At 43.2% G+C, this 14,455-nt stretch overlaps 1 protein-coding gene across 1 annotated transcript in view; it reads left to right on the forward strand.

The window, feature by feature from the left end:
• Nucleotides 1-14,455, forward strand: part of LOC306745860 (teneurin-3) — a gene marked incomplete at its 3' end in the record, with an annotated part of 124,155 nt that overhangs the window by 50,387 nt on the left and 59,313 nt on the right. Inside the window, exons 3-4 of the mRNA XM_079228711.1 lie at nt 6,589-6,827; nt 13,899-14,024. Of these exons, the coding sequence (XP_079084837.1) occupies nt 6,589-6,827; nt 13,899-14,024 (365 nt within the window). The remainder of the gene's footprint in view (nt 1-6,588; nt 6,828-13,898; nt 14,025-14,455) is intronic.

Genomic DNA, 14,455 nt, shown 5'->3' on the forward strand with positions numbered 1-14,455 from the left:
CATTGCGCTCTGCCTCAGAAATGGCCTTGAGTAGATGATTGCATTCTAGCCTGATATTTCCTTGGCACAGCGTCCCCATCCCATAGATGATTGTAAACTTTGAATTTTGTCCGTGGCAGCATGGAGCAACAACCTCTGAAGATATGACTGAATCAATCGGTATTGTTCTGACAGTTTCACTTTCTGAGGAAGATGCAGTGATTGAATACTAACCGTGCGATGACCTTGAGCTGTCTTAGTCTTATCGACAAAACAATATGTGCACACCTATCATCAGCGCAGGCATAAATCACTATCACCACAGTGGACTCTAAATCAAGTGCTTGTCAGTGGGTGGGAACCGAGGGCTGCTGCGCATCACCCGGGCCAAAAGGGAAGACCCGGTACACCACATAATTGCAGACGTCAAGAAAACCACCATGTTGGGAAATGTAAACAGAAGCTCCAGAAAGTATTTTATTAGGATACCTGCAGGGTTGGGAAGGTCCTCGCACGGCACATACGTATGTGGCCTCAGTTTATGGGAGGAAAGTGGATCACTTTTGAAAACCTCAACACTGGCATTGATTATATTTCTCATGCAATAGTTGTGATGAAATGTGCAGATAGTAAATCATTCTGTACGGGACAGTTGATTAAAGAAAGTGTCAAATATGAATCGCAATGTTATGATCGGGTTTAATATATTTCCTTGACGAGACCTCCTTGAAAATAAAGCACTCATTTGACAGCATTAGCTACTTCTACAGCAATTAGCAGTAATGAATTATGTGTGTGTAACCTCCCATAAAAGTGCTAGTCTTCAAAGCACGCGTGTGCTAATTTGACTCAATACTAGCTTTCACTGTTAATAGCTCTCAGTGTTCTTTGAAATGAGTGGAGTGCTGCACTCAGTAACCACTATAACTACTGCTCATTATTACACGGTGAGTGAGTGAAGTCACCGATCTCACTGTGTCATACTGTCAAAGCTGTGTTAAGACACCAAGTTTGATTTTGCTCATTTTACTCTCGCAGTTTGAAAACATCAAACAGTCAGATAGACAAATGAAACCCTGTTTTACACAGCTCAGGAAAACAAACCTCAAGTGGGATGCAACTTGGACCCAGCTTGTGTATGTGACTAGAAAAAAGAATACAAACTAGCAATGTAATTCTGTAACGGCCACTGCTGTAATTTTTAAAGCGTGTTTTCACTCGCCCCGTCTCGCGCAACAGATGCGCTCTCATTGCAATACATACAGATGTCTGCACTGGCTGCGTGCAACTAATGTGCAGTTCACTGTGTGACGCCCCATGCGGAGTGTTAAACGCTTTCCCTCAGCAAAAACTGTCAGTCCTGCTGCGTGTTTTAGTTCCGCTAGCTGTTAGCTGTTAGCTGTTTTTACCAAACCTGCACCAGGGCGTTGCTGCGCACAGGCTCGCTAACAGCTAACTAGCTTACCTCCCTTATCCGTTGTAGAATGAGTGTGGCTCAGTTTATCGTTTGCTAAGCGATAGTTATAGCCTGCATGCATAAAGATAAAGATATGTTGTTCACAATAAGTGTTAATCACTACAACGTCGAGAGGTCCTTGAGCATACAGTCATAAATGAGCAGATATTCTACTTCAAATAATTCAATGAAATCCTTCTACTTCTGCTTTTGTTCAGCTTTATTCTTACAAAGACCACTCCATTTAAAGGCCTTAATTAGTTTGCAACAGAGCAGTAATAATGTTTGCTGTCCGTTGCTATTCTCAAGAGCAGAGGAGACGTTCCGATCTTTAGAGTATGTGGAGTACTTTTAATAAATCCCTTGAGTTTCCCTTACTAACCACTTGGCTCCACTGAAACATTTTTTTTTCCTGATAATTTCAATTATTCCATTGAACTTCATTATAAAATGAACTGCCATGTCCCCCAAGAGACCAATACACATATATATTAATTATTCTTGAGCCGTACTTAATCATCGTTTCGAAATGGAATACACCAGCATGTGTGAAATTAGTATTTTTGACGCCTTTATGGTGCAAGCTATGAGATCTATAAGTGCTCCGCCGGATAAATTTCAGGTGTCGGCTCTTACATATGTATGTCCTTTGGAGCCCACTTGACTTTTTTCTTGTCACTTAGATCCAATGAGATTCAGCTAGCACAGTCGTTATGACATTTCAGTGTCTTCAGAGTCTTTTTGAAGGCCTGGCCAGCCACACTGTGCAGTTATAAATGTGCTGTCAATCCCCGTTGGATTCACGTGTCAAGGGAGTCCTTTTGTGAAATGAAATTATGTCTCAGCTCTAACATCATCATGTGGTACAGTGTCCCACAGACGGTACAATTTTCCTGATGGAAAACGTGTTAGAATTGTTCTCGGGGGCAAAAAAGAATAGCACCTATAATCCAAATAGGAATGGTGTGTGTGTGTGTGTGTGTGTGTGTGTGTGTGTGTGTGTGTGTGTGTGTGTGTGTGTGTGTGTGTGTGTGTGTGTGTGTGTGTGTGTGTGTGCGCGTGGGTGTGTGTGTGTGTGTGTGTGGGTGTTTGTGTGGGATGCACATGTAAATCACGAGTCAGACAGTTATGCTTCACATCAGGGGAGGGAAATGTAACTTTTTTTTTTTTTTTGTTGTACTCCAGCCACGGTGTCGGGATGGCACCAGGAATGATTACTCATGTGCAAGCAGCCAGCCAACTGGCCTTTGAGAATAAAAAGAAGATCGCAGTGATGGCTGGTTACCTGCCAAAGTGGAGGGTGGTGTAGATAAAGTGGTAATCCTCGAGACGTATTTCTTCCTTTTCCTCGTGTGTTTTCCTTTTCATTTATTTTGCCAACATCGTCGGTGCCAAAGCACACATTTCTGTGGCATTTCCAAAGTTCTGCAATGTTTTCCTCTTATTTTAGGCTACTGTATAAACTGCTGCTGCCGGCAACATGAAGTGCATCTGGTCCAGATGAATTTGCCAGCAAGTGTAAAAGCTGTCATGAGAGGATGGAAATCATGACATGTTTGCTAATATACATGTCACCTACAGTGTCCCTCAAGATAAACCACAGAGCAACAGTCCCAGACATATAGTTAGAGTTAAATGTATGTACATTAGAGCTTAGCTCTACTTAAGCCAAACCTAATCAAACGTGTTAAATATACAGTAATTCATTCCATGTGCAAACAATCTAAATGACTCAAGATGGCACCACGCTGATCTCGTGGGCAGGACGGCCCAGAAAAGCTTGCCGCCTCTGAAATACCATCACATGGGTGCGCAGCTAGCTGTACCAGAATAGCACCTGCTAACAGGCCCCCCCTACCCCCCGTTGAGAGGGCAGGTGGCGATCTGGGGGAGAGCGATGGCGACGGCAGCAAATGTGTGAAAAAACGAGCCGCCGTGATGCCCGCCACATCTGCAGACTTTTTTTTTTTTCCCCTCTTCATTTTCCATTTGAAGCAGCCGGATTATTCCAGCTCTCACCTTGAAATGCTAATGCTAACACAGAACAGCAGCTAATAGGCAGATTACATATTCTGAGGGCTCCGATTCGCATTGTTTCTACTGTGCTCTCTCGCCCTTCCAGCTGGAGCTTAGCCGCAGACAATCCACCCACTCTCTGTTTAGTCTTTTGTCCTCTGTGAGGATGTTTTCAAATGTCATCCCGATGACAAGCAGTGTTGTGAGAGCAGAGGAGGCCGGGCTGGCTGATGCTTTTGTGTCGCGGGCTTCTCAATGGGACAGCCAGGACGTGCCCACAAACGCACCGCGATCACACACTGACACGCAGCCATTCATTTTGCTCTCTTTCCCTCTCCGTCTCACACTCTCTTGATTGTCTTTTTTTCCTCCCTCTGTCTCTCCGTCTCGCTCGCTGAAAGCGCACCACATTGCTATCGCTGGGGCTGGCTGGATTAGCATAGTAATGTGCCTTGTTGCATCACACTGGCTGTAATCAATTAGCCGGTCATCCAGAAGACATTTACACTGCTCCGCTGTTTGTTAATCATGTCCAACAGCATTTCATCTTTAGACCCCTTCACTCTGCTCTGTGGAGGGAGGAAGAAAAAAAAGGCCGACATGGAGAACATCAACACCAGAATTACATTAAACGCCGAGTGCAATAAATGTCCAGCGCAGGAATTTGTCTCGGTGCCGCTGGTCCGCTCAGATTCTGACAGCTTTTAGTTTCACTCGACACTTTCTCCTTCAAAGCAAATGGGATATACATGACTGAAATATAGCTGACACCCCAGTTTGAGACCACCCACAGCGTGCCATATGTTTCTGGTAATTATATGTGCGCTCAAATTGTTCAATCAACTGAATTGTGCAAATAAACTATTTCACAATTCGTACATATTCATTATCCCTGTTTTCCATCACTTAGTTTCGTTGTTAGTAAAAATGATGCCCTCTCCATGTGACCTAGCATAGATGTTGCCACTGATTATGCATTTTTGTGTTCAGGTTTCTTTGACTTGGAGCCAATGAGAACATTATGTGCTTGTATCGTTGCATAAATAAGAGCCCGGGTAGATTTGAGATATTTTATTTACAGACAAAACTGTCTCCACGTCACCTCTGCAGCTTGTCACCTCCCTTTAATAGAGTCCACACGAACAGATGAACTCACAGGATCACATCCCTTTCTGTCTACCTCATCAGATTGCATCCATTTACACTTAACTCCGTCTGACTACACGTCTGCCTCAGACACATTTTGACCTCAATTCATACCCAACTGTGTATTACAGCGTCTGTGTCTGCTGCAGCAACAGTACAGATTGTTCCAGATTGAAGCATCTGAACCTGCCCCAGGTTTTTTTGCAGACTCCCTGAGCATTGTCATTCCGGCAGTGACACACGGTAACCTTTAAATGGAATCTGTCCATGACAGCACGTGTCAATCGGGGCATCAAGGAGCCAGACGATCAGAATCTGACATTTGTTCTTTTTAGACAGGCATTGATCAAAGGAGGTTTTTAGAACAGATATATCCTCACAGGAGATGGGAAGCAGCTGAAATATCAGCAGCGTGATGAAATATGAGCATGCATTATGGTGTAGGTTTATGAGGCGTCCTTTGTAAAACAAACCTGTTAAAACGATTTCACAAATATCCGATTGCTGACTTCCCCTGTGCATGTTTTTGGACCGCTGACACCGGGAAAGTCTTCAAAGTCAACATTTAGTCCAACAAAGAGAACACTGTGGTGAATTAAACCGTTTCAGGTTTTGTTGGCCGGCCGTTCCTATCGAATAATCAGGGAAACTGTGATCAGTAAGTGCCACTACATCGGATTTTCAGTCCTTAACGGCTCATCTTCAGATTATGCACCCAATTAGCCGTTCTCAAGCTCTCTTAGTACAGATTCACAGTTGGGATTACAAAGCCTATACGAAATTTACATGGCGACTTCACAGATGCCGCACAAATAATTGATGAGCAAACACGGCTTTATCAGTTTATTGGTGTAAATTAGCGGCTGCTATGCCAACCCGTTCCTCCAGGAATCTATACTACCCTTAAAACACTGTAAAACTTAACGACTTTAAGCTGTTTCTTACTTTTTTTATTTTTAATTATTACGTTGAGCAAAAGGCCCTTCAACCCTAAACGGTTCCACTTGAATAACATATTGCTGGGCAGGAACTCTCAGGTGTAATTTTGTGTGTTTCTGTGAGCGTTAATTATTTATCAGCACAAGTCATGTTTTACAATCAACTCCCAAAGTAATCTTGGTGAAGAATTTAAAAGTTTTTGTTTCAGAAATTTCTCATCTGTAGGAAAGTAATTCAATTCAGTTTATTTTATTTTATGTAGCCCAAATTCACAAATGACTAATTTGCCTCAGAGGGCTTTTCATCAATGTAGCCAATCAACATCAATCTGCAAAGTAGTACCGGTAAATATTGCTCAACAATGCATTTCATTTGTACTAAACAGTGGGCAAAGTTTTTCACAATGAAATTATACAGTTCTGGAACGGAGGAGCATTTGCAATGCATGGTCAATCTGTCCAATTTCCCTGGTCGTCCCCATAAGCCTGGAGGCATTTGGGTATTAATCTCTAAGTAGTGGCAAGAGTGGCAACAAGGCTTAATTCATTTACTTAAGAGCTTTTCACGTGGGGTTTAAAAGTTAATAGGACAATCGCTCTATAGTGCATTTGATTAAACCCTCTTAATTACCCCAGGTATAATGGGTTATTAGCAAAGGCCCAGTTGTAAAAGGGCAAGTGGGAGATGATTGTTTTTATGAGGTACTTTTTGTTCACCTCTTCCAATGTCAGGATTATCTGAATATTATAATTCAACCCAGATCGTCACGCAGCGTGATACACATGGGAGTTACTGGTATTCTAGGGTACACTGTATTTTTGTGTTTTCTTCGGATACTTGGCGATTTTTAATTTTTAATTGGACTTGCTTGGAGCGTTTGGGGACAGGAACTAATTTGTGGAGGGTCTTTTATCCAACTAAAGAGATGGACACATAAATTAAACCGCTGAAACCTTTATTAACTTTGGGCGTGCTGTTTTGAACCATCCATCTTTTTACCGTTATTTACACAATGCCCCTTCTCTCCCCCGCCCTCCCCCCTTTTTCTGCAGGCACTTCCTTTTTAAGACGGGCACAGGAACGACACCTTTCTTTGGCGCGGCGGCCCCCGGCTACACCATGGCGACGGGGACGGTTTACTCGACGCCGGCGCGCCCTCTGCCCAGAAACAGCCTGTCCAGAGGGGCGTTCAAGTTCAAGAAGTCCCCGAAGCACTGCTCCTGGAAGTGCACCGCCCTGATCGCGGTGGGGATCGCTGTGGTTCTGTCCATCATCCTCTGCTACTGCATTGGTAAGGATGAGGTGTGATGTCTGTCGGCCATTTTGAAATCACACGCAGAAGGAGAAGTTACAGTTATTAGGGGGACATTATTGAGATTATCACATTATATAGCGATACATATCAAACACACATTACTAATAGTGAGCCACACAAATTAGAATGTGCAACTGCTTGAGACTTGACTCCCTGAAGTCTGGACTTCACCCTTCAGGGTTGACAGCAAAAACATTCAAGTTTTGATTTGAGACTGCGTAACTAATACAACATAAACAAGACAGTCATTCCCGGCATATTTAATTATTAGACCTCTGTGTTAAAGTGTCTCTGTCCCAGGCAGCAATGGTAAAAAAAAAAAAACACAATTAAAACTGCTTGGAAAGGAAAATGTCACAACCATAAAGCATGCCATTTTAATGGTCAGCATTCAGTCTTTTCATCTTGACTTGCAATTTGTTTATGAAGATTAATGAGTGGATGACTTGGACTTGCTCACAAAGAGTTAAGGCCTGATTTGGACCGACCACAAGAGACTTAAAAGCGGTGCTGCTCACATCTCCCTTTCGCTCTCTGTCTCTCTGTCTCAATCCCCCCCAAAATCTTGATCTGTATGGTTGACCACACGTTGGCTTTATCAGTTCAAGGCCACACTCCTTCCAGCCTTCAGACTTGCTACTCCAGCTCAGCTCCACGGTAGCAGTTTTTAAGAAAACCTCTCTTTTCCTCCTCACATCGGTCCACTTCAGTCCCTGATCGAGTTTGGAAGCAGTTCACGAGGTGAAAATCTCATCTGTAAACTGCCCACATTACCACATATTCTAGGCTGAACATCTGTACCCACTGGGGGCTCAGACCAGGACTTTTCCCTTGATTCTCTGAAGAGGCGATTCAGGGAAAAAAGCTGCCTTGAGGATATTTGTTTTTCTCAGGGAGGATGGATGGCTCTTTGTGTTAACACTATTAGATCTCCAAAGTACGGCGTGTTTACATCTAAATACTGTTCATTTGAAACAAATCATCTATCTAAGCCAGACGCAATTAACTATACAGGCTTTGTCATGAATATTGCCAGGGAATACTTGTTGTTATTGTCTGATGTGGAGGTGCAGCACAAGCTGTCACCCGGGTGGGTGAAAAACAGCAATTTCTGTGCCGGAAGCAAGATCTTTCTTTCAGTTATAAGGAGAGAAAAACATGACTCTATTATCTACTGCGGCATTAGACGATCTTCTGACATGTCATTCAGTCAAACGGAACAAATGATAGACAAGTTGCTTAGTGAGAATGTAGGAAGCAGGCCTCTTAATCTGTGTGAAGTTTGATCTCTGCCAGGAGTATTTCTATTCCACTGCCTTTTCCTTTCTGCAGAAATTGCAGATGTCCTGATATGATTCAGTAGCGTCTGTCTGTCTGACTAAGCTCTCAGTCAGATATGCAGACATGGCCCGAGTGCAGTTTCCTACAAGACAGCGCTGTCTGTTTCCCTTTTGACAGGGGGCTGTGCATCATCTCCGCACTTCTGATCCCCGGTTGACAGAATGTATGTCCTCAGAGGGTCATGGGAAAACACGGGCAGGGCGTTTTGAACGGCCAGCGCAGATGGCGACGTCGGGAACAACAACACAAGTTGGAGGAGCCGAACTCCTACAACAAAGGAAACAGATCACAAACACTTGATCTTTACAGAAATCCACGGTCCACAAAGCCTTTGTTGCACTTGAACCAGATCTTGCTTATTCCTCTTGGATATAAAATGCTTCATCTTTTTTTTTTAAGATAAACTAATGCTCATCCTCTCCCCCCTCCTTTGGGTGTTATTCCCTTTCTTTTTCCAGCATGTGTCGAATCTGACTTCTTGCTAACCTTTCGGATCTTGACCACAGCAATAAACCTGTTACAGATTCATGTCTCCTCATGCCGTCCCTTGTCATCCAAGCCCTTAATCTTTACACTGTGCCTCTCTCCCAGAGCGGATATATATAAGTATTGGAGGCAGGGGAAATGTGACACAGTTGTATAAGGAGAAATATGGGGTTGTTGGGAAGATCCTATAACCAGTGTTTTATTGGTGAATAGAAAGGGGAGTGCTCTCCTGGAGAAGAGGTCATAAATGTGCTATATCAATATTCACATTCCCTTTATTGACTAACTGTTCTGCTACTTGTTGTCGTTCATGATCTTATGTCATAAAATTAGTATGGATATGTACATATAACTTAGCTGCTCCTCTGTGTGTAGGAAATCAGTTTCTAGTTTTATTTGTACCCGTGACAGATCTGCTCAGTTTACACAGCGAAGAGGAGTCATTTGTTCCTCTTTTGTCCCTAACCGTTGGAGCAGATTGGATTCATTCACAACATTTTCCTCTCAACAATCACAGACTTGTTTAATTGTAGACCTGTCGGATGTCTGGGAATTGTATTTTTGGCCCGATTCCAGGGTGTGGGTACCTGGTGCTCCGGCTCGTTTGGTATGTGTGTGTGTGTATGTTTGTGTGTTTTGTGAGTGTGAGTTAAACAGATGCACCCCTCCGCCACTTGCCTCAGGTGTCTGATAGTGTTTCCACCACTTCCTCTCCCTTTCATCCATCGCCAATTCTCCTGCCAGGTGCAATGACTCAAATAGATACAATGTGCACTCATGCTTTAATACTTTTCTACTGTCAGCCCGCACAGTTCTATTAGTACAAAGACAAACTCAAAGACAAATACAGGCACACCTGCATCTGTTCTATGTTAAAATAGGACTGTGTTTGAAGTTTACTGTGCCATGTTTTGTTTTTGTCTGTGGCTCAGGTTAAGACTAATATTCCTTGTTTTATTTTAGTTTTTTTTTTTTTATTGAATTAATTTGAAGAACAGCGAGCAGAACTATCTCAAAACTGAACCGGGGCTGGTGAACAACAGCAGCTCCTGTAATCCAAATGAGGCAAACCTGCTGAGGTGAGGCTTTCCAGTTCCAGTTCTGCAAACTGCGCCTGATTGGAAGAATTTCAGCAATTGTTCAGATACAGGGGGAGGCCAATCAGGACAGAGCCCAGAGCTTTGATGCTCTGATTGGATGCAGAAACAGCATGTGGATTCTTGGAAATGCACTTCAAATAGAACCTCACAAACAAAACCAAATGCAAAACCTTATCCTCGCTGAGCATGTTTGAGCGGAATGTTTAAAAGGAGAAAACTTCTTTTGTCTGACGTTTGCTTTTGAATGGCAGACATACTGTATATAGAGAATGCATTGATTGAAAAAGGTCTTTCAATGAAGCAAGGATGATTTTGTGTTATCAGCTGCTTGTAAAAGTGATTCTCACAGATTTTTAGGAAGTAATTAATTCCCTGTAACCTTGTAGCTCAAAAAAATTAATTTATCAGAAAAGGGTGAGAATCAATTTCCGGTTAATCGTGTGTTTTTTTTTTTTTAGTGAAGGCTGGTTGATTAAAGTGATGGCCCTCATGAAATTGTTGACACGGTGGGCACATTTGGGTTTAACAAGGCCGTGCCAGTTGCCAGAGGAAATTGGATGACATCATCGGTGATGAGTAGAATAAAAAAAAAAGCCGACAGCTTCTGACACTAATCTAACACTACTAAAAATAAATCTAGAAATCCCACAGAAATATACAGAAGGAGACAGAGAGCTTGCTTCAATTGCCACAGGATCCTGGTCGATCTTGTGTTCGGGATGTTGTCGTTCCATTTTAAGGTGGGAGGAGATGCTACCCCAGAAAACAGGAACATCTTAGCCATGCTCTGAGCATTGCGGCTTATTTGGAGCGGTCCCCGGGGGATGTTTCTGGGGGGATGTGCAGGCAGGTTCCAGCATAAAACAATGTTTATCTCAATCATTTTGAGGCTGTTGAGCTCCAAGTTGTTGTTGGCACACTGTGACTCCAGATGGGTCACCTCTCTCTGTGGCAAATGGACTAATTATTCTTGGTGAGGTTGGCCATCAGATTGGCGTCCTCTGCATATTTTAACAGGAAACACTTAAGAGGTTTTATACTCATTCATGTTTTTAATGCCTTAGGTTGCTCAGCTGAATAATTCATTATTTATTTTTTGCCTATCAAGAAGAGATACATACTTTCATCTGGAGCCTGATTAGCGCCGCATTTTCCAGGTGAACAAAATGGGAGATTTGCTGTGAGTGCAGCCAGGAAGATTATCTCGGGCTCGTGTTGCGTTTTTTTTTCCTCCTGCGCTTGTAATTCTGTACACTAAATAGCGTGCGCACATCAGAGATCAAACAAACATGTTGTGAACTTCACCCTCCCTTCCACCGCTGGTGGAGGTGTTCCGCAGGGCACATTTCGACTTCAGAGACAGCGGCTATAGCTTTCTCAGCTTCTTGCTCAGGAAGGGAGTTGCTCATGCCCCATAAATATGAATTGAACTGACCTAGGCTGCAGGAATAACTTATGCAAATTCATAAATTTGAGGGGCTATTCACCTCAAAGAAATTTGTTGATGAGGTAAGTGGCGCCTGATTCAGGTCCTAGCACGCTGAGAGCAGTGAAGAGGGGAAGCCTCTCGGTGGTTCTGTGCCGTGTCTGATGCCACACTGTCGAAATTTGGTGACAGTGGGAGATGTGAGTGCCCAATGTTAAGCTGCGGAAAGTCTCTGCACGGATCGAAGTACATTAACTAGAGTCCACAATCAGGAACCAAGCCGGTGGAGATGGGTTTTTACGACCCTGAATTTTACTTCAGCGCCACCATGAGGCTGACATCTATAGGTGAGCTATTGGATGAAAATGCTGGTAAATTGGCTACAAATATCCATTGTCCCCAGTGGATGAATTCTACTAACGTTGGTGATGACAGACTTTTCATCGAGCGCCAACCACATTGGATCAAAGTTTCCGTTTGACTCTTTGGTTTATAACCAAATAACTGCCCTTCAAACAGAGCTTTCTGTTTAGCCGTAATTAGCTAATGTTAGCATGAACCCGGTATACATATATACTCATCAGTATGTTTGCACTGTCACTCTGAGCATGTTCCTGTCGCACGCTGATGTTTGCCATCAGCTCAAACCACCACACAGCCCAAGTATAGCATCACAGGGCTGCTGTCTTCAAAGCATTAAAAATAATATTTTTAAAAAGCGTATTGCACATTCAGCTATAAGGCAACAACCCTTTTGTGTTTTATAGCACCGTCTATCATTCCATGTGTCCTTTGATCAAGTGTGATGTCTTGTCTTCTGCCAGTCAGCTTAGAGAGCGATTTTTCTCTCCGCATTAAAAGGCTTCATTTTCCAAAATACTTTATGCTAATTTTTTAAATACAGGTTTTTGTTTCTTAAGATTATGCCACCTTTTATTCCTTAAGTGATGCCTTTTAACCTGCTCTAATTTCACGTTGTCAATCGCTTGGCAAGAGTAGGTGTCACCTCGGGTTAACGCTCCACGTCCTCGGTTGATCCTTCCAATTTGGGCTGCGGCACAGCACACCGTGTTTTCCTCAAGATTCTGGAGCCTTTCGGCAGCTTAAAGCCGCCAACGCGTTAGTCTGAGAAATCAAGACATTTACGCAGTAAGTACTTTGCAAAAAGTCAATATGAATATAGAAGTTTTAGAAGCCAAGGTGAATGTACTCAGCGTAATGAGACAATTTTTTGAGAAGTGTGTGACGATTGTTGGCAGATGTCTGTGTCCGTCAGTTAGCGTGGCAGAGTGAGGCTCATCTGGATCTGATTGCAGATGGATGAAACCTATAGCAACAGGAAACTGCGTTGATGCTGGAAAACATATGACGCAAAAAAAATACATAAATGCACGGATCTCACATCTGTCAAGACTAGTCCATTAAGAGAGAAAAGTCCGACTTATCAAAGATATTCAGCATTCGTTTGTGCTGCTGGTGATGTTGCTGGTTTGCTTCGCCTGCATCCGACCTGGATTCTGACACACGGATTAATGCTGGCTGAATGGACTGTGCGACCAAACATTACCACTCGTGTTAAATCTGCATTATTTGATTGGAAGTCAAGGCTACGGGAGCATTTGATCGACCAAGGACAGTGCTGCGTGCATTGATGCCAAGTGTGTTCATCAGCCGGCTCTGACAAAACGAGTGCCTGATTTCTTCACAAAGCGCACGTTGAGACACTATCCATAACGGTATTCAATCTCTCGTTTGGTCTCCTTCGCATTTGATATCCTCTCAGGCCTCGCATCCACCTCTCAAGTTATTTGCTGCAGTCAATATCCATCTTGCGGCAAACGGGTTTGGGAAAAGTTCCTCTCCCAGATCAAATGGTCGGAAATCAAGATGCTTCCTCAGCATGTTCTCCGGCTGGTGACTTTGAAGGAGATTGGCCCTCTCGCTGCGCCTCGCAGGAGCACCTCAGTTTCCAAAAAACAACAAGAACACAGTTTGATTGCCTCCGATACTGACACAATAAAGCAGGTTGGCTGACTGAAAGCCAACAAGAGGAGTGTTGCAGCATCTTACCCCCTCACTTCCTCCCCCTGCTGTGTGACTGTCTGTCTCAATGAAGTGCCTTGCTCCTTCTCAAAAGACTCTCCCTTTCTTTCTCTTCCTCCATCTTAGTCTTCCGCACACGTGTAGCTGCGTCTCGCCGTCTTCCTGCTTTGTATTAGATTTCGGAGAGTTCCGCGCTTTTTTTTTCCCCCCGCTGTATCTCATCTGCTTTGTCTTGAAGTGAGAGGTTTGTGTCAAAGCGGAAATTCTGCTCGGTTTGATGCAGTCGCCGTTTGTGTGCAGACACTGTGGCACATTAATGAACAGTGCTCCCTGAGGAAACATGATAGAGCAACAGGGTTCCTAGGTATTGATTGGAATGACTTTGTCTGGCCTCTATCAGTGCTGTGTTTACACACAAAAACACCCATTGGAGAGCCCAACGAAAAACTGAAATGTTGGAAGTTAAACTGTAGTGTTTCTTCTTCTTTTTTTGTCTTCTCCTGCATTGAATCCACCCATTGTGCTCTCCCACATGTGTGTTATTCGTAAGTGGCCTGATTGTGTTTGTGCAGCTATTTGCTTATTTGTTTATCCATTTTTAGAAGCCCACACAGCTTTTTTTTTTTATTTATTTTTTTGTGTTTTTCACAGCAATGCACCTTTTCGGCCTCAATTGGCAGCTCCAAGAGTTGGACAACCAGCCGGCTTTTGAAAACGGAGGAGTTGGGAAGACGGGGCCCACTCAGTCGAGCGTAGTGACAGCTCTGGCTGCTGACGGTGAGCAAAATGAAAGACTGACATCTCAATAAACCGCTAATTAACATTCAAATGAAGCCTTTCCAGTTTTGATGCACAAGAATGAGATTGTTTATTCATTTGTCGGCTTTGCATTCTGGTCAAGGTGATTGGCACTGATATTTGAATATTTTGCTATCGGGGTTTTATTTTTATTTTCTTTCACAAAATGAATAATACACTCAGCAATATGATTGCTTGGCAAAAAAGCAGGACGTTGACCAGTTGTACGACGACTTGAAACGTCCAAATGAAATGAAAGGAAATCAAGCCGTGTGTGATTAATGCTTTTTGAAATGAATTGCCAGCTGAAGAAAAGGTTAAAGAACACAAATTAATTAAATCAAGTAAAGGTTCAAATGACGATTAAGAGAGACAAATTGCGACAGCAAACCATTTGGCCTTGTGAGTGA

The sequence above is a fragment of the Taurulus bubalis genome (genome assembly GCF_910589615.1).
Source record: "Taurulus bubalis genome assembly, chromosome: 13".
In the NCBI taxonomy this organism is placed as follows: domain Eukaryota; kingdom Metazoa; phylum Chordata; class Actinopteri; order Perciformes; family Cottidae; genus Taurulus; species Taurulus bubalis.